At 38.4% G+C, this 19,270-nt stretch overlaps 1 protein-coding gene across 1 annotated transcript in view; it reads right to left on the minus strand.

Moving 5' to 3' along the window:
* Window positions 1–407: 407 nt before the first annotated feature.
* Window positions 408–19,270, minus strand: part of LOC149305687 (adenylate cyclase type 8) — a 106,280-nt gene continuing 87,417 nt past the window's right edge. The window contains exons 11-18 of the mRNA XM_089477173.1: window positions 17,726–17,815; window positions 15,804–15,976; window positions 14,835–14,916; window positions 10,041–10,199; window positions 6,100–6,246; window positions 3,325–3,417; window positions 1,701–1,815; window positions 408–895 (exon numbers count right to left, since the gene is read on the minus strand). Of these exons, the coding sequence (XP_089333299.1) occupies window positions 408–895; window positions 1,701–1,815; window positions 3,325–3,417; window positions 6,100–6,246; window positions 10,041–10,199; window positions 14,835–14,916; window positions 15,804–15,976; window positions 17,726–17,815 (1,347 nt within the window). The remainder of the gene's footprint in view (window positions 896–1,700; window positions 1,816–3,324; window positions 3,418–6,099; window positions 6,247–10,040; window positions 10,200–14,834; window positions 14,917–15,803; window positions 15,977–17,725; window positions 17,816–19,270) is intronic.

Raw genomic sequence — 19,270 nt, forward strand, 5'->3', positions numbered from 1 at the left:
AATCAAAATATGAGAAAACATTTCCAGAAATAGGGGATCCTTTTTGCACCCCTGGTCCACCTGTTTCGAGGGCTATAACTCCCATCATCCTTGTCATCATTCAGGCAGACGGTGATAAAGGTTCTTCAGCTTATTTATTTAGCTTTTGTGTGTTATTTTGACTTTTTAATTTAAAATTACATTTTTTATCATACCTGCGAGGATCCAGCCATCAGGTAAGTATGTGGCCCTAAACGTACGCTTGCTAGCGTTTTTATCTAACATGTCAATGATGCAAAGCTTAAAATAACCATATATTCTGCTTTAAAAAAAAATCAAATACTCTTTGTAAAAAAATTATAGGTTTTTATTTGCGTATTTATATATAAAAGAAATACAAAAAATTCAACTCAAAGAAAACGGTTATTTTATGGCAATTCAGACTTATCAGCTCCCTCCGTCTGAGTGACGGCCTCGGACCCGCTGGCCGCCAGCAATGTCCGTCGGTTGTAATGTCCTTTCATAATGCCGGGGTTGTTGTTTTCATTTAAAATCTGTTTCTGTTTCTGTCTGTTCAGAGACTGTACAAGTCCTAATACAACAGCTGCTAAGGAATATTGTCCGGTGGGTTTTCTTGGCTGCAATATTAATGGATTTGGCTGGACTCTTCCTAGAAGAAAATACGTCTTGATCTTCCCTTCTTGCTCACTTATACCCTTTACGTAAATCTCTCCTCGATACTCGAAAGCAAAGCCGCGATCCTTCAGAATTAGGTAGGTGTCTTCAGGCACTTGGATTCTCCCGCTCACGCCAGTGCTGTCCATTCTGCTCGCTAAATTCACTGTTTTCCCCCAGATATCATACTGAGGCTTCTTCGCGCCAATAACGCCCGCAACAACGGAACCGTGGCTGATTCCTAAAAAGAGACAGATGTCATATTAAAATGATGGTGACTAAATATTCTATTACAGCAAGTTTTGGGTAAAAGTTTATATATACGTCATTGGACTGAGTCACCTGCATTAACGCACCTGAATGAATTAACGGAGCGGTCACAATGAGTGCCGTTACGCTGCCTCTGTCAGACAGTATGGAAATGCCCAACAGAAGTTTTTTCACTGAATTAGAAACCCAACAGGGGCTGTATAGAACCTACTGGGGTCTCTGATGACCACACTGTTGCTGACAACTAATAATGAAACGAGGGAAAAAAATACCCTAAAAGTATAACAAAATTATAATAAAAATAAAGCGTTATCTTTTTTTGTAATTCCTTCTCTTGCCTATAGAGGGAGTGTAGAGTAAGATGATTGTTTCCCGAATGGATGATCTGTCGTCTTCATGTCTATGGATTATGGATCAGCGCCAACAAGCGTTGGACTTGTATGGCCAATGTTCGGTCTGCACTGACCATGTGAGACTCTAGAAAAGGTATATACTGTATATGACAGATAAAAGCAGTCAAAAGCGAGGCGCAGCAGAGGGAGGTTAACCTGAGGAAGCCTCCAAAATAACCTTAAGGATCCAGAAATCCTCTATAAAACACCCTGACAAAGGTTTTGTTAATAGAGCAAAACGTACGTCGGTAGGCAGATGCATAAATAACTTTTTTTGTATTACCTGAGTGTGCTGACCCCTTTGCAGACTCTATCTAAAAGAAATCCCTCTAACCCCTTGCCTATCCGTCCAGCCATTTTCCTCCCAGGTTAAGCAATGCTTACCGATGCGTAGTTCGAAGTTGTTGAACGAATGCTTGTTAATCTCTTGTATGCTCTCGTTCAACGCTATTGAGAAGTCGGCCACTGCGCACAAATGCCCCCATTTGTCTTCACATTGCTAAATAATGCAAGCCAAAAAAAAACATCCGTTAGATAAATCAGGGTTTCCAGACCCGTTAATTCTATAACTGTGTGGAACGCGGGACAATTGTTACTTTACAGCTGGAGAATAAACCGTTCCGCATCATTACTCATCAGCGGGATTTTAAGGTTTCATTAAAGCTCTGGGGCATGATGATTAACGGCGTTTTGTATTCATTTCTACAAGTCTACTTGTTTACGACAAAACAATGTGTTCTTTTTTTCATGGAATACACAAAAAGCTAAAAAGAACTATGTGTAGGTTTATATTTTTAGTAATGTGAATTTTGAGTGCGTTTCCGGTATATCATTTGCGTGGGATAATTACCTGGATTTTTTGTTGTTCGTTATGATTTTATGTAATCTTTTTCAGATGTTTTTGCACAGATGTTTGAATCATCCTTGTTTGGGGGAAAGCTAATTACGCTAAAAATCATTAACGTGATCTATTAAATATGATCCGGAGTTGAAAAAATACCTGAAGAATGAAAAACTAGTAGGTAGGACTTTCTCTGCGTCAACATAGCTTACCCAGTATCTCTTACCCCATTGAACACCAAGGTATGACATCATGTCACCAAGGTATGACATCATGCCATGTCATCATGAGTCCAGCAGCAAGGTTCTTAAAAACTACAGCTAAATAAGCCAAAGTTTTTTAAAAGACAAAAAAGGAAAATATAATTTTATTGAAGACTTGGGATTTTTTTACCAATTATTTTAAAATATTATTCTCTTCCTGCTGTTGAAATTTTCTGGTTTGAGAAACCAGTATTGAGTGACTCACGTAGAAACCTTTACATATTCAGACCTATCGCCATGGAGATGCCCGCGACCTGTCACGCGGAAGAAATGGCTGACCATAGCAACCTACCATTCATAGCAACCTGCAGTTTTAATAGCAGGGCTTTTCTTTCGACTTGCTAGTTCATGCATGCTTATGACTGGTGGGACCGGGAACGGTTGACATTGAATTAAGTTTGATTGCCTGTAGCTTGTCCAACGCGGCGAAGCTGAGGTTCGAAGGACAACGGGGGATGGGTAGTCACAGCCTCTCAAAAACCAGAAATTGCTCATCAAAAGTCCAGAGAGTGGAAAAAGTCACATTATAGACTCTAAATGCTACTTATTAGAACAGTTTTTCAAAGAATAAATATGAAAGTATTGTATGTAGTCCTTTGTGTTATGTCCTGGTGCCTTCTGCATCAAACAATGACACTTGATGTGAGTAATGCGGGCTGCAGAGCTGACACTTGAATTGCTCCGGGAGGTTTGGTGGAAATTGTAAGATCCAGAAGCAGTAGGGAATACAGAGACATTAATCTGTCGGATTAGGCCAATGTACTTGAGATTAATAGCAGTCTAAAGACTTTATTTGGGGGATTGCTGTCTGAAAATTGGGGTGGGATAATTTGGATGCAAACAACTCGCTGTGTTGCAATTTCTGAATAAACATTTACTGGATTTTCATTTTCTATCGAAATACCTGCTTCTCCGGTGATAATCCTGAGACAGCCATGTAAGTACTTCCAATAGTTTTTATTTTTTCAATATCCTGGAATCTTTCTTCATCTAATAACTAAACAAACAGAAGAAAAAGTTAGCAACTTTGCAATGAAAGATCACATAAAGCAGCAGAAAATATTTGTTTAGGGCAACATTATGTCCAATAACGGCACAGAGGTCTGTGTTTTACAGCTGCTAGGGCCTGTCAGAGGAGATCAGAGGGTCTCGCCAACCAGCCCATGATCCTCACTGCCTGCAAAAGAGGGACAGTGGGGGGGCTTCTCAAATCAGGACTGTCCTGCAAAATTGAGGACTGTTGGGGGTAGGATGACCACATGTCCGGCAATGCACTGTCCCTGAATGAGACCTCTGAGCGAAGGAGGTCACCCAGGAGATAGATAAAGGCTCCAGGCACTCAAGGGTTCCAGCATCAGGCAGATTTATTGAAGGAAGAAAAAGACAACGTTTCGACCTCACAATGAGGTCTTTTTCAACCCAATCAGGAGAGATTTCTCAATTGCTTAAACCTTCAGCCAATCAGGAGGGACTTCTCAACTAATAGAAGCAATAATTCCCGGAAACTGCTCATGTCTGGTAATAGAGGCGTTACTTCTTTCAACCTGCTCAAGGCTGGTATTAGAGGAGTTAAGTCTCTGAAACTTCTTATGTCTGGTAAAAGAGGGGTTAATTCTCTGGTACTGCTCATGCCTGACAATAGAGGGTTAATTCTCTGAAACTGCTCATGCCTGACAATAGAGGGGTTAATTCTCTGAAAATGCTCATGTCTGGTAATAGAGAGGTTATTTGTCTGAAACCGCTCAGATTGTATATTATAATATTAAATATATTATTAAACCTGAAAGTTCCCAAGGCTTCCTAATAATGTATAAAATATAAAATGTATTTTGTGTGCATGTATGTATGTATATATATATATATATATATATATATATATATAATTATATGTGCCTGTGTGTGTAATGTTATCCACGCCATACTGTGTCCCTAAATGGCAGAAATAAATTGTGTTCCCCCTAGTTGTGGGTATGCTTACACTGCAGGCAATTAGTTAATATTTTTTATTTAATGGGCAGGGGAATTTGGTTCCTGGGGATTCACTTTATATTTCATTTGTAATTATATTTACTAAATACCCCAGCCATTTATAGTCCTAGATTAAGGCTTTAATTATTCCTCTCATTAGGCAGTGATTTGCTTCATCAGGCATAACATGTACATCATCTTCCCTCCGTTCCCCTCCACACCAGCATCTTTAGCTCGTTTATCTGCAGGGCCAGACACTTTATATAAGCTGTGATGTGGCTATCTTGGCCACCGAGCTGGTCGTGATGGTGGTGCCACTCTTAGCAAGCAAGTACAGTTAATACAGTAGTTGCCACTATGTATCTTCCCCTATATCTTCCACTTGTCTTTTATAACTTATGTTTCTCATACAACAGAAAAAAAACAGACTCCCTATTGGCTAAGGGGATGCTCAACACATAAACTAGGGCTAGCTATACCAAGGGGACAACCAGGTGGGTGCCATAGAAAATTGACCCTGAAGTCCTGCCACCACAGAAGCTCATGGAGACCTATTAGAATATTCCTTCTCAATTCTCTGTAGAATAAGTGGTGTAGTGTCTGTGTATCTGATTATTCTGTATTGCATTTCCATGACCTATTTTCTCTTTTTTTTTCTTCAAAATTAATTGCTTGCATGTATTATTTATTTGGCCATATGCTGTACACTTTTTTTTGCGCTTTGAAGAAATGTTGATGCAAAACATTTTTTGTTCCACAGAATAGCTTTTTTTGGTGATCTTTAAATCCACAGCGCTTTAATTTCGATCACTGTCCTCTGTTTACCCTGCAGACCATCTGCTGCGACTCTTAAAGTTTTTTCAAGCAGTTAAGGTCGCGAAATATATTGTACAGATGGTATCAAAATCATACCAAATATGTGAATGCTCTCCCCTGCAGCTTTCTGTAGCTTTTCTAATATGACTTATCAGGGGACTAGAGAGATATTTCTGGAAATAAATACATTACATAAATAAGCAAAAATAAAAATAGACATACTAAAAAAAAATCAAAAGCCTCTCCCCCCCAAAAAAAATATATAAATCAAAAGCCTCTCCCCAAAAAAAATGAAAAAAATAAAACAAAAAGAAATCAAAAGCCTCTCCCAAAAAACTAAAAAAAATAAAAAGCCTCTCCCCCCCAAAAAAATAAAAAAATAAATAAAAAGCCTCTCCCAATTTTTTTTTTAAAAATAAAACAAAAAAATCAAAAGCCTCTCCCCCAAAAAATAATAAAAATTAAAAAAATAAAATAAAAAGCCTCTCCCCCCAAAAAAATCCCAAAATTAACAACTGGTTTAGAACCAAAAAACCTAATAATATTCCACTAAAAATAATATGTTTTTGCAATCCCAAAATTTTTCTTAAACGAGGAAGAGGTGGCCCTGGCACTTTAAGGCCAGTGGCCGCCAAATGTTGTAATTGTGGCCCCGCATTATGTTTTTATGCTTAGATTTCAGAATACAGCACAAAACCATTCAAAATTGTCACTTGCTCAACATCAAAACTTTTTAAAATGCTTTTAAAAATTAAGCTATTATAATGTTGTATCGTATTCAAGCTGAAAATATACAAAAAAATCCCTGAATTAGGCAATAAACGAATACTTATAATAACTGCGTTGGAACTTTCAGTTTCACTCTTCCCAGCTGCCTGGTTAAAGTAATTGTTACCTCATCAAAATCCGCAATGATCTCATTCAGTAAGCGGAGGCATTCCACGCCCTGATTATTCATTTCAGTCTGGGAGTAAAAATCAGCGAATCCAGGAATGGAAGCAAACATAACTCCGACGGCATCGTAGGACTGGGAATAGAGCTCCTGAAACAAGCCGGAGGAAAGAAAAATATGACTCTTCTCAAATATATCACTATTATTTTAATATTTTGCTTATTTTTGGCACTCTTTAATGTAACTTTGCAGTGTTGTAGTATGTTGGTAATGCTATTGTATCATCATCGCTTTATATTATCGTTAGACCTCCTTAAACGAGGCTGCCCTGATAAATATAGTGTGCGGGAGATGTAAATAAGTGTGTTAGTTTGTGTAAGTATGTTAGTGCGTGTGTAAGTATGTTTATATATGTGTGTGTAAATATGTTATGGTGTGTAAATATATTAGTGTGTGTGTATGTGTAAGTATGTTATTGTATGTGTGTGAGCATGTTACAGTGTGTGTAAGTGTGTTAATGTATGTGCTTGTAAGTATGATAATGTATGTGCATGTAAGTGTGTTAATGTATATTGTGTAAGTATGTTACAGTGTGTGTAAGTATGTTAATGTATGTGTATGTAAGTATATTAGTGTGTGTAAGTATGTTAATGTATGTGTATGTTAGTGTGTGTAAGTATGTTACAGTGTGTGGAAGTATGTTAATGTATGTGTATGTAAGTATATTAGTGTGTGTAAGTATGTTAATGTATGTGTATGTTAGTGTGTGTAAGTATGTTACAGTGTGTGGAAGTATGTTAATGTATGTGTATGTAAGTATATTAGTGTGTGTAAGTATGTTAATGTATGTGTATGTTAGTGTGTGTAAGTATGTTACAGTGTGTGTAAGTATGTTAATGTATGTGTATGTAAGTATATTAGTGTGTGTAAGTATGTTAATGTATGTGCATGTTAGTGTGTGTAAGTATGTTACAGTGTGTGTAAGCATGTCAATGTATCTGTGTGTAAGTATGTTACAGTGTGTGTAAGTATGTTAATGTATGTGTGTGTAAGTATGTTAGTGTGTGTAAGTATGTCAATGTAGGTGCGTGTAAGTATGTTGGGTATGTCAGTATATATGTAAAAAAAAAACATATTAAGGCTTTTTGTTTTTTTTGCAACTCTGAAACCTTTGCTGCGTCCTTCCAAGTAATGAATTGCTTTGAGGAGAAACGGGTGATAATGAAACCCTTTGCTGGGTCCCTAATGCCGTATTTCTGGCAGGAAACAGCTGGCAACAGAGACCAAATCATCTTGCATAGAAATAAAATGCTATTTCCCCGTATTGAGTAAAAATGCAGCATACACGCGCTTTCATATCGAATCGTACAACGGCGTGTAGGGGAATTTCCACATCCCAGCTGCGAGTAATCCGATGAATTTCCCATCCAATCCGCCTTCTTATTTCTCTACTTTTTCTATTGATTTTTTTAGCGCGTTCCCCAGAGTCCTTAGAATTAAATGCCGTTTTAATACTTTCGACCTTTAAGCCTTTTTTACGCGTAGATTTCACCGTGTAACGCTCTCTAATATTGTACATCACGGAACGGGAAAGACAGTCCCCATGTGCCAGTCCATAATTCTCTTTTTCTGGGTTTATTGTATATCGTATACATGTTCTTTGTATATATAGGTCATTTTCTGACAAACAAACGAAATGTAGATAATATAAATAATATCTAATTTCATTTGTGTTGTCAGATATTTTATCACAGAAAACATGTATTTCTATATTCTGTGATTTTACACAAAATGGAATTAGAGCCATTTTATTTTATTTAATCATGTAGTGATGATTTCTTTTTGTCCTTGTTCCCTCTATAATTGAGAACAAAGGAGTATTCATGTATAATGATGTTTCAGCGTACATATGATACAATTAATGTTATCTTCCATGAGAAAGTTAAGGAGTAGACGCTGCATATCTTTAGAAATGTAACTTGGAATGGGGGATACATGGGAAGACTACAAGACCTGAGTTACTATCTAGGAAGTAACACCTGGCGATTAGGGTAACCAAGGATAAATTCCAAACACATATTTAATGGTTTTAAGTTAATTCTTAGACAAGAGCGTCTCTCACAGGTAAATTAAGAAATTACAACGGTGTATATATGAGTAGAAATCCTAATTATAATGGGTAAAACCCACCGTTATGATTGGAGAATTCCTACCAAAAGGTGGCGGCTATGATAATAAGCTCTGTCTTTAAAAGCTTATGTCTTTAAGAAAAAAAAAAGATCGCACCCTGAAATGGACAGACCCTGACAGACTTATTCACCAAATTTACCCCAGAGAATTGGAATCTTAAGATCCTGGCACCATATTTCACTCTTGGAGTTACTTGGAGTCCTAACCTATATAACTTGTAGAAAGTTATATTCTTTCCCACTTAATTTCTTGACAATGAATCTGGATTAATTTCTACAAGTACCAGTTGGACAACAGCAACAAGTGGTGGTAAATATAATTGTTTTATTATTCTAAATAGAGATGATTTTTGTCTTCTTCGTATAGAATTCCCTGTTTCCGGGAAATAGTATATTGCATTATTGTATATGGCGGCTTGTGAGACTGCAGCTTTTAACCCGTGATAATAACAATAATGAAAAGGTATTTTTACCTATAGATGAAGTTTGACATTATTTGCATCTATTAGGAACTTCACTAATACTCTTAGACACAAACAAATTATTTTTAATTTGTCATATTAGTTAAACTAATATTAGAGAAAGAGTGATATCTTTATTACTGCCCTGATTATTATCAATTTCTGGTTGCTGAGTGGACTGGAAATTAATTGTGTGTTAGATTTATAAAATAACGATTCATATTGATAACTATCGATAATATACTGTATTTGAATTGATTCATTTTTTGACATGTTTTAAGAATTTTGTGTTTTATATCATGCACTGTGTGACTCATATATATTTTATAAATTGTATTTACAATAAATAATATTTTTATTGACTATCGTGGTGATATCCATCTAATTTGAATTATAATTTTCGGCGATCTGAAAGAATTTAGGATAGGAGATAAAATATAGGGTATCTCCTTAAATTAATATTGTGGATGTGGTCCTACAATATTTGGTAGCGTCATTATTTTGTGTGTGTGATAAAATATTGGTTTTGCCTATATTGTCTCATTAATATCCCTAACAGTGTTCTATCGATCAGGAGCTGGGGCAGTAAAACTATATGTATCGTAATCTATACCCTCTACCCCGCAGTAATTACCTAGTAATTTAATCTTCCTCCATGCACCGGGGTAAGATGGGGGGCATCTTGTTTTCTCCCCGCTTAATAAGTCATTTTAGCGTATAAAAAAACCTTCAAAACTTATTTCTAGAATAAAAAAATCTTTTGATTCTGCCAAACGGAAGCTGTTTGGTTTTTTTCACGGCTATCGGCCAGGTGAGCTATAACGTTTTCATCGGCTCTTATCAAGCGCCGTGACGCAGGAACAGCCGAAAATCATGAAAAAATGTCAAAATTCCCATTAAAAAATTTGTACCAAATCGATCGGTGAAATATCAAAAGAAAAGAAAAAAGTGACTGTGCACAAAAAACGCGATTGTCCGGCATTTGCCATAAACTAGTCTAATTGATCCCATTTCTGGGTAGATCCAAAAGAAGTATGAAGAGGCTGTGTAATTAACCCCTGAGGAGACGTAGCCTAGACAAGAACTACTACACAAAAAGAACATATGTAAATAATATATTATGTATACATTATATTATATATTATATATATAATGAAAACTACTTACAATTCAGCCTCTAACCTCCCAAATTTAAGCATCAAATTGAAACCTATTAATGTTCCATGGAATGAATTGTATTGTAGCGTAAAATATATATTATATATATATAAAAAAGAATGAGCAGATGACGTACTTCATTATCCCGGTCCTTCTCCAAGAAATGGCGAGCGACGTGGCTGGGAAGAATATTTCGAAGCATATTTTCGTTGTGCTCCCTTAAATCCTTCATTTCGTGGATTTCCTCTTTGGCTTGCACACGCCATAAAAAGTCAAGCCTTGCCGTGTATTCCAGCTGTAAGAGGTAAACGTTATAAAACTTCACATCGTGTTAACAGAATAACGGGGAGAAATAGAAGTTTTTTTGTTTTGAAAACTAAAGGTTCATTGACTTTTTCAAATGTTTTTAAATGAGGGCATCCGTAGTAAATTCATAATGCAAGGGCCTGCATACATGGACTTGTGGCCCCTAGGTGGGACCCTCAATTTTCCAGGGTTCATAAGAATTCATTTATGTTGCCTTTTGTTAAGTATCCCTCTATTCGCCATCTATATAACAGCCACATGTTACGTGAGGGTGGTAGGTAACTGGAACAGCCTCCCAGCAGAAGCGGTAGAGGTTTATACGGAGAGGGAATTTAAACATGCATGTGATAGGGATACGGCTCCTGAATCTGAAATCGCTCTATATATTATCAATTGTTTTTCACTTTTTTTTTTTATCATATATTCCTAAATAAGTCCCATTAATGGGTTTTCTGTCTTCTTTTCTAAACCGGAAGAGTAAGCCTATAGGAAGCATTGATTGGGGAGGAATCAGAGTGATGATAATGGGAAAGTATATATATTTAGCAGTAAATTGAAGCCTGCCTGCAGTACTGGCGGATAGCGACATTTAACCCTTTCATCGCAGAAGGGTGAAACATTACTGTGATTATATACAAGACTCCCTTTAAGGGGTGTGTATGGGGCGCGTAGTCGCTTTATAACGCACGACTTGGTATCCTGATACAAAGAAGCAGGCCCGCTGACAAAATAAACATTTTGAAGCTTTTTTGCCTGACTGCCTGTCTACGAGCGCCCGGCCCGGTGAAACGCTGGAGTCTTTTCCCGTGGCGCGCTAAACTCGGGATGCCTGGCACTAAAACCATTTTAACAGCTGCAGCCGGTGAGCCAAGCGCTTCGAATCAACGCACACGAAGAACAGCAAGAAAGGGAGCCAGAGAAACACAAGAAAAAAATAATAAGAAGAAACAACAAAAAACAGAAATCCGCAGGAAATAAACAAATATTTGATCCATTTATATTGGGTGGCGCAACTCTTTGAGTCCCAATATTTGATTTTTTCTGCTCTATGAACCCCAAGTGACTGTAATAGCGTATGATAAACATATAGGTACACGGCCAACAAACATTTACTAGCAGCAGGTTAGACATAAATTTCCAAAAATATTCTGCTGTTTTCTTTTTTTTAAACAGTTCCAGTTCTACTACCCCCCCAACTCCTTATCATACTGCCTGTTGGGAACAATAGAACAGCTCAGTCTTAATCACCAAGTCGGACACTCTGACTAATGAAAGGAACGGACTTCATTAGCATCGCCATAAAGCATCAGCGCAGTGTGGTGTTTGAGCCGGGAAAGTCACCCAAATTATCACATGACCGACAAGAATGGCCTCCAGGTCTGGAGATAAAGGGAGTTTATCGGAACAAAATTAGATAAAAATAGGTTTTTGTTAACAATGACCAATATTACTGTATACATTGCTTGGGGGTTATTACTGTATACAGCGCTGGGGGGGGTTATATTACTGTATACAGCGCTGGGGGGGGTTATATTACTCTACACAGTGCTGGGGGGGTTATATTACTGTATACAGCTCTGGGGGGTTATATTACTGTATACAGTGTTGGGTTATATTACTGTATACAGTGTTGGGTTATATTACTGTATATATTGCTTGGGTGTTATTACTGTATACAGTGCTGGGGGGTTATATTACTGTATACAGCGTTGGGGGGTTATATTACTGTATACAGCGCTGGGGGTTATATTACTGTATACAGCGCTGGGGGTTATATTACTGTATACAGCGCTGGGGGTTATATTACTGTATACAGCGCTGGGGGTTATTACTGTATACAGCACTGGGGGTTATATTACTGTATACAGTGCTGGGGGGTTATTACTGTATACAGCGCTGGGGGGTTATATTACTGTATACAGCGCTGGGGTGTTATATTACTGTATACAGCGCTGGGGGGTTATATTACTGTATACAGCGCTGGGGGTTATATTACTGTATACAGCACTGGGGGTTATATTACTGTATACAGCGCTGGGGGGTTATATTACTGTATACAGTGCTGGGGGGTTATTACTGTATACAGCGCTGGTGGGGTATATTACTGTATACAGCGCTGGTGGGGTATATTACTGTATACAGCGCTATAGGTTATTACTGTATACAGCGCTATAGGTTATTACTGTATACAGTAGAAAAATATTTTTACTGTGGGATTTCCCCTTTTAAATGCCAAAAATAAAGTTTTTCATAAAAAATAAACAAGAGTTGACAAATGTAACCCCCCCCCCAAAAAACAATCTAGTGTATATTGATCTACATGATAATTTGCACAAATGCTTCTGGTAGGGATGCTGCTGGTTCTCTCTAGAGGAATTCGGGGCATATCATTCCTACACATATACATAGGAAGCCAAACATTGAATAGATCAGCAGCACACAATGAGTTAAACATTCCAAGCTCGTTCACGTGTATCTGTATTACCAAAATTAAAATGTATTCAGAAATATATCCTAAAAAGCATCTCATATTCATATGAAACCCAATAATTTCTCTCCCAGACAGAATAAAGACACCCAATTATTTTTTTGAGGCAATTGAAAGCCTGTAATTTCTCTGTGTACATCATTCTAATGCTAATTTCTCCCGTGTAACATAATAACACGTCTTCTGTTTCAAAACAACGATATAAAAAAAATAGAATAATGTATCTGTGTGCGCTGACGCCCGACAATATTATGGAAGTCCGCCCAGGGTAATGCAACGGCGGCAGCCCTGCAGCAGCAAGTCAAACAACATTCAGCAAGCCGTTCACCTGCGCGATATATTAGTATATACACCAGTGGAAGGAGTGCTTAGATTTTTGGAACCCCTTTTTTTTCAGATGACTCCTGAGACTGAGGGTCTCATCACAAGATGTTATTACAACAGATGGACAAGAAGAGAGGTCTCCACTAAGCCACCCAGCCATGGACCTCAGCATGACCTTCTAACAAACCACCGGGAGTAAGACTATCGATTCCTTATGGAACCTTCAAACTATTTTATGTTTATTGTCACTATGACGTTACATGGATGGATGGATGGATAGATGGATAGATGGATGGATAGATGGATGGATGGATGGATAGATGGATAGATGGATGGATGGACGGATGGATAGATGGATGGATTGATAGACTTAATGGGGTTCTTTATGGAATGGAGTAGAAATATAAATTTTGCAGTAATGTATTGATCTCCTATGTGACACACTGGAAAAGATGTAATGTAATGAAATACACTGAGGATTATGTATAAATAGTGAGTTTGGAGCAAAACTGGAGTAAGGAACAGGGGCATTCCACTAGTTGCCATGAAGTTCTTTACACATAAATCCCAAATGATGTTCCAGCTTATTGGCAATCAACGTGGGAAACACCTACTGCAAAGTGAGATCTGTATGAATTCGCACACCTCGGAACGTTCTACCTAGAAACACAGAATTCAACGGCAAATAAGACTCCGTTCTCAATGTCCAGTCTGCCCAATTTTCCTGCTGTAAAGACTCAAACCTTGATCAGTGCTTGGTCTCTTCTTAGATTGAAGATCCAATCCTATCCAATGTATATTCCCTCTCTGTATTAATATTTTTTCACTTTTTCCACTTTTTTATCACCCCTCTCAGTAAAGTACACATTCCTTACATTACATCTAAGCCTCTGACCCTCCAGCTTTAGATGATGGTCTCTTGTTTCTCCTCTTTTGAAATAAATGTCCCCCCTCTACTTTGTTAAATCCCTTTAAATGTTTCTATCACATCTCCTCTCTCCCCAAGCCGTACATTTTGAGATTTCTTAGTCTTTCATTATAATTCTTGTCCTGCAAACAATTTGCCATTTTGGTCGCCCTCCTATGGGGGTCTCCAAAACTGAACCCAATACTCTAGGTGAGGTCTGACTAGAGATCAGTGAAGTGTCAGAACCTCCTCTCTCCTTCTGCTATTAATGCCTCTCACTATATACAAGCGGACTCTGAGACTTTCCAAGCATTAATTCCTTAATAGCCAATTACAAACAGCCCACTCCTTCATGGTGGCATCCAAATGGTTTCTCATAACGGTCCTTGTAAAATCCATGGCTTGTCCGGAGATAAAGACCGTTAATTGTCACCTGCCTTCAAGCAAGGATTTCAACCGTGATATAGACTGTTGAGATATCATTAAATCAGAGTAGAATATGATGGACTCAGCCCCAGACTGTGCAAACCTGAGGATCTGCCCATAACACTAATCGATTCACCCCGAGAAGCTGAGATTAGGGCACAAACGCTGAGGCTCAGGGTCAAACCTTGAAAGTTCTTGGCTATAGGAACATGGAGCAGAAAACATCTTGTAACCTTTCCCAGCAGTACATGGTGGATCATGAAGCCATTGACTGACATTTTTATTTAGAGTCTATGAGCACGGCCTCTGTTGTTATCAATTCTGTTATGTGTCTTGCAGTCAACTGTCCACTTATGACGAATGTTGGAGCAGATAATGGGACGGTTATTTCAGCCAAATTGCACCTGACATATTTTTTTTATGAGAAACGTGATACCGGAACGTGCGAGAGAGATGCGTGAAGGCCCTGCTTGCCTTACCTGCTGCCCGTGATAAAATACTGCCAACAGGAACATGGCCATTAAAAGCAGGGAGGCTTCCTTGGTTCCCAGGAAGTCTGTGCTGAAAAAGATAAAGCAGTGATAGTCAAGGTTTATTGTTCTTCTGAGATTGTAGCCAAAGCCTTCCCAACGTATCTATGGAATCTATGGAATCTATGGAATCTATGGAATGTGTTTCTGCTGTCATGACAATAGGGGAAAGATCATTTAAAGGGGAACTATCATAAATAAATGCAATCGGCTTAGTGCATCGGAGGTGGCGTCCAAGTCAAGAAGATAAACTTCAGGAGTCTGCATCATGGAAACGGCATATCTTTAGGATACTTCATAAAGTAAGGTAAAGGTGATAATAAGTAAGGTAAGGTGTGATATTTATGTATTGATATATGTATTGTTAGTGACAGACGTCCTTTAAAGGAGCTGTTTTGCCTATTCTGCAGAATTTAACCCTCTATTTTCACAGTACTATTGAATGTTTAAACCCAGGCCATGAATCATTTTGTAATCAGTTTTTTCTTGAATCATTCAGAATTTTTCTGGGGAAGCTTGCTTGTGCAACACACACACAAAAAAAGCAGGTACTGGTTGGTTATTGCCATAGCAGCGGCAAAACAGTTTCTGAAAAGGGATTTAAGCTTTAGAGAAAATACTAAATATTTTTAATAATAAAAAAGGCTTATTTCCCTAATGTTCTTAATGAAAGTTTTGTCTAAATGGAGCAGAACAGGGGAGGAATTATTATGCAAATTTAGGATGGCTCCTCCTATCCTGTGGTGTTTCCATTCTTTTATTTCCATAGGTTTAGGACAATTGGCAAACTTCCAATTAAAACTTTGACCTGTTGCCATTCTCCGCCACGCCATTATTTAATGCACACTAGGAATACATTTACGCAAAAAATATTGATTTAGGTTTCTGGGTAAAATAATTAAAAAAAAGGAAACTTACTTCCCGTTATGGTGTAAGCTGTCATATCGCAGGAAGAGGGACGTGTAAATGGTTTCTGTTAGCAGCGCATATATTGCTATCATAATAAGTAGGACTGCAAGCTTCAAGACAGAATTGAGGCGTAGAAAGACAGCGCAGGTCACCATAGCAAGGACACCGGTGAAGACAAAGTACTGGAGAAAAAACAAACATCGGCAATGATTAATTATCCCTGTCACGGTAAGCGGAAAATACACCCAAAGACATGGGGGCTTATTCACTAAATCCAGAGCTCAGTCGCTACGCCATGGAGGTGGTGGGATGAAACATGGACATGAACTCAGGAGATGCAACTCAGCATGGAGGACCTTCAAGACGTAAGAGAGTCCTGGCGAATAAAATACCTAATATTCTTTTGGGGGGGGGGTCTTAGGGTTTCCGTCTTGGCTGGTTGGATAATTATCTTGGTTTCTGGCCAAACCCGGCAGTTTAATAAACTTGGCTGGAAAATAGAGTTTCCTTTTGGGGTATAAATGTTAGATTTTCATCATACTAGCAGTACCACGGGCAATGGGGTTTATTCTCAAAAGGGAGAGTTGGCCCGACTTGTGTTTCAGCAACTTGACATCACTATACATCAACCCCAGTGAGCTTCTGCTAAAGGAAGAGCTTGGCTGACCCTGTATAATGTATAGTCTAATCAGTGAGATTTCTTCACCCTTCGAACTATCCATTATTCAGGGCCAGCTCTCGCTTGAGAAACCTGCCAGTGTTGGTCCTTCAGAATGAATACTGAATTAAGGCAGTTGAAACCACAGCTCTCCTGCAAACTCTCCCGGCGGCTCTCCCTTCAGTAAATATGTTACAACTCTCTGTCACACGGGATTTACCAAATAAACCTCCTAAGGGGACACTCATGATAGCGAGAACGGAGGGCTGCATCACGTGATGAGGGGAATATCTGCATGGTTGAGGACCTCATGTGGTATAAGCCCAGTAGAAATCACCAGGCAATATTTTCCCTTAAAAAATGAAATCCTAACTGGTCATGCATTAAAATTTTAGTTTGTGTCGTTTAACCCTTAAAATAATTTGGATCCAAATTAATCTCCTGCTTGTGTCATTTATGTCATGCAAACATTTTTCTGGAGACGTATGGCTTGCGATTCATCTGATTGTCCTCTCCTTCCCTTACAGCTGCCGTATTGCCGAAGCAGCCGTCTCCTACAACCAGTGGGTCATAGAAATATATTTAGAAACCGGGAAACGTATTTTATATTAATATACCTATTAACCTTGGCTCTCCTAAAGCACCAGGTTAATAGTGGGGTTATATGTATATATATATATTATACCCTTTGGGATATAGCGTTCTAAACGCGCATTCTAGAACTGAAAGGGTGAATTAGGGCTCCGCCGTTCCAAGAAGCTTTAGAAAAAAAGGAGCGATGGTGGAGGAGTCTAGTGCGTATTTGGCAGTATTGTAATAGCACCTTTAGAGTGCTTTAAACAAGCTAATTTTCCGCATAGCTGCCCATTCGTTTCTTATGCACCGGCGCACTCTGCAGCCGTAACGTGTTATTAGTCCTAACACCGCGGCGTCTATAAGCAGATAATGTGTGTATGTTACGTGTCACATCTTTGTCATATATCGAAGGAGAGAAAGAAAAAAAAAATCTAATTTGTAAAAATCCTAACACTGTGACACACGCTTATCCCCCCTGGACTACTGCCGGGGAGAGAAATATAAACAGAGATAAAACAAATAACAAAATTATAAAAAAAACAACAAACAAAAATAAAGATAATCTGTCAGCAGCTGCGACATATCATTCGACTTTATACTATGTCGCTGTGATTTGGTTATCAGTAAAAGATGTATGGTGTATACATGGTAAGGGATGACCTTCACACAAGGGCGTGAACAGGAAAATATTTATTACCTCCGGATAAAAGCAGATGTCGGTGATGGATGTCGACGCGTTATAGGTCTGATTTTTGGAGGTAATGGATTTGTCAAAGTCACACCAAAGCTGAAAGAGCGAAAGGGAAGATGCGTCTCGTTACATTCATTTCCAGAGTAAACTATTGATCGAAATACGGACTGAAAACGAGAAAACGAAAAAAACAACAAAAACAGAAGGATCCATGCAGGGCCGGCACTTCTGATCCCCTCCCGTCTCCTCTCTGCTGATTTCTGATAATGATTTTCATTTCAATTATTTTATGAATATGCTCCTGCCTGTTAAATTCTAAATATTCTCGGATATTTCTCCATTTCTGAAACAATGTTTCCATGGGTACTCAGATATTTGGCAGCTCTCCCTACGATGAGCACATAGCTGCTGGCAAAATTCTTAAAATAATCCCGTGAATATCATTTCTAATCTAAAAACTAAGAATAAACAGACAAAATTTACATTATAGGTGTATATATATATATATATATATATATATATATACACACACACACACACACCTATATACATACACAGTCTATATATATATATTTTGAGGGTTATAAGAGTATACGGGAGAGAAGCACAGATGGGACAGGATGAGGCTATCGCTTAACCCTACGCCATATGCTTCCCGCTGCCTCTTCTAGTTCGTCCAATAGTAAATCAGAGCCAGGCTCTCAAATAGTAGTGATCACAGACAGTTTTTTTTTTATAGAAACATAGAATTTGATGGTAAATAAGACCCATTCTCCCCATTTAGCCTATCGTTTTTTCTTGATGTAAAGACCCAATCCTTCATCAGCCATTGGCCTCGTCTTAGATTCAGGAGCCGTGTGCCTATCCCATGCATGTTTAAATTCACTCACTTTATGAACCTCTACCACATCTGCTGAGAGGCTGTTCCATTTATCTACCACTTATCGAATACAGTTGCAAAGCCCTGCTGTATAATATTCATACTTTCTGTATAATGATCAATATAATAAATATTTAAAAATGTCATATTTTCCTGTTCTCATAGGGTTAATTAGAAGGGGGCACGCCAGATATAGATGGGCTCTCCCAGTCACTGGGACCTGGATTGCAGAGTCAGAGTCGCCCGCATAATACAGAGAATGTCCAATAGGGGTGGGCGAAAAAAACTAACGAATATTTTTTAAAAAAAGGGTTAAAAATATCACTTTCCACCCGCAGAAACATTTACAGGGGGAAAAAAGTGTTTTTGCATTGAGTTTCCATGACTAATTACCTGGCTAGCCCCACACAGCGAGCAATTGTCTGGGAGTGGGCGGAGTAGTGGGCAGAGTAGTGGGCAGGGAGTGGGCGGGGTAATGAGCGTGGCCATTTGCAGGCGTCGACACTCCCATTAGACACTTCTATTATTATTTATTGATTGATATAGCGCCTTCGTATTCCGCAGCGCTGTACAGATCTCCCTGTTCGGATGATGGCCGGAGAGGACGCTTTTAACGGAAGGTTTAGCTCGGGGTTAACATACAAACTGCGATTTTATTGTATAGACTTTCC

The sequence above is a fragment of the Sceloporus occidentalis genome, unplaced genomic scaffold, assembly GCF_023333645.1.
Source record: "Sceloporus occidentalis isolate IW3139 unplaced genomic scaffold, rSceOcc1.0.p SCAF_11, whole genome shotgun sequence".
Lineage (NCBI taxonomy): Eukaryota > Metazoa > Chordata > Lepidosauria > Squamata > Phrynosomatidae > Sceloporus > Sceloporus occidentalis.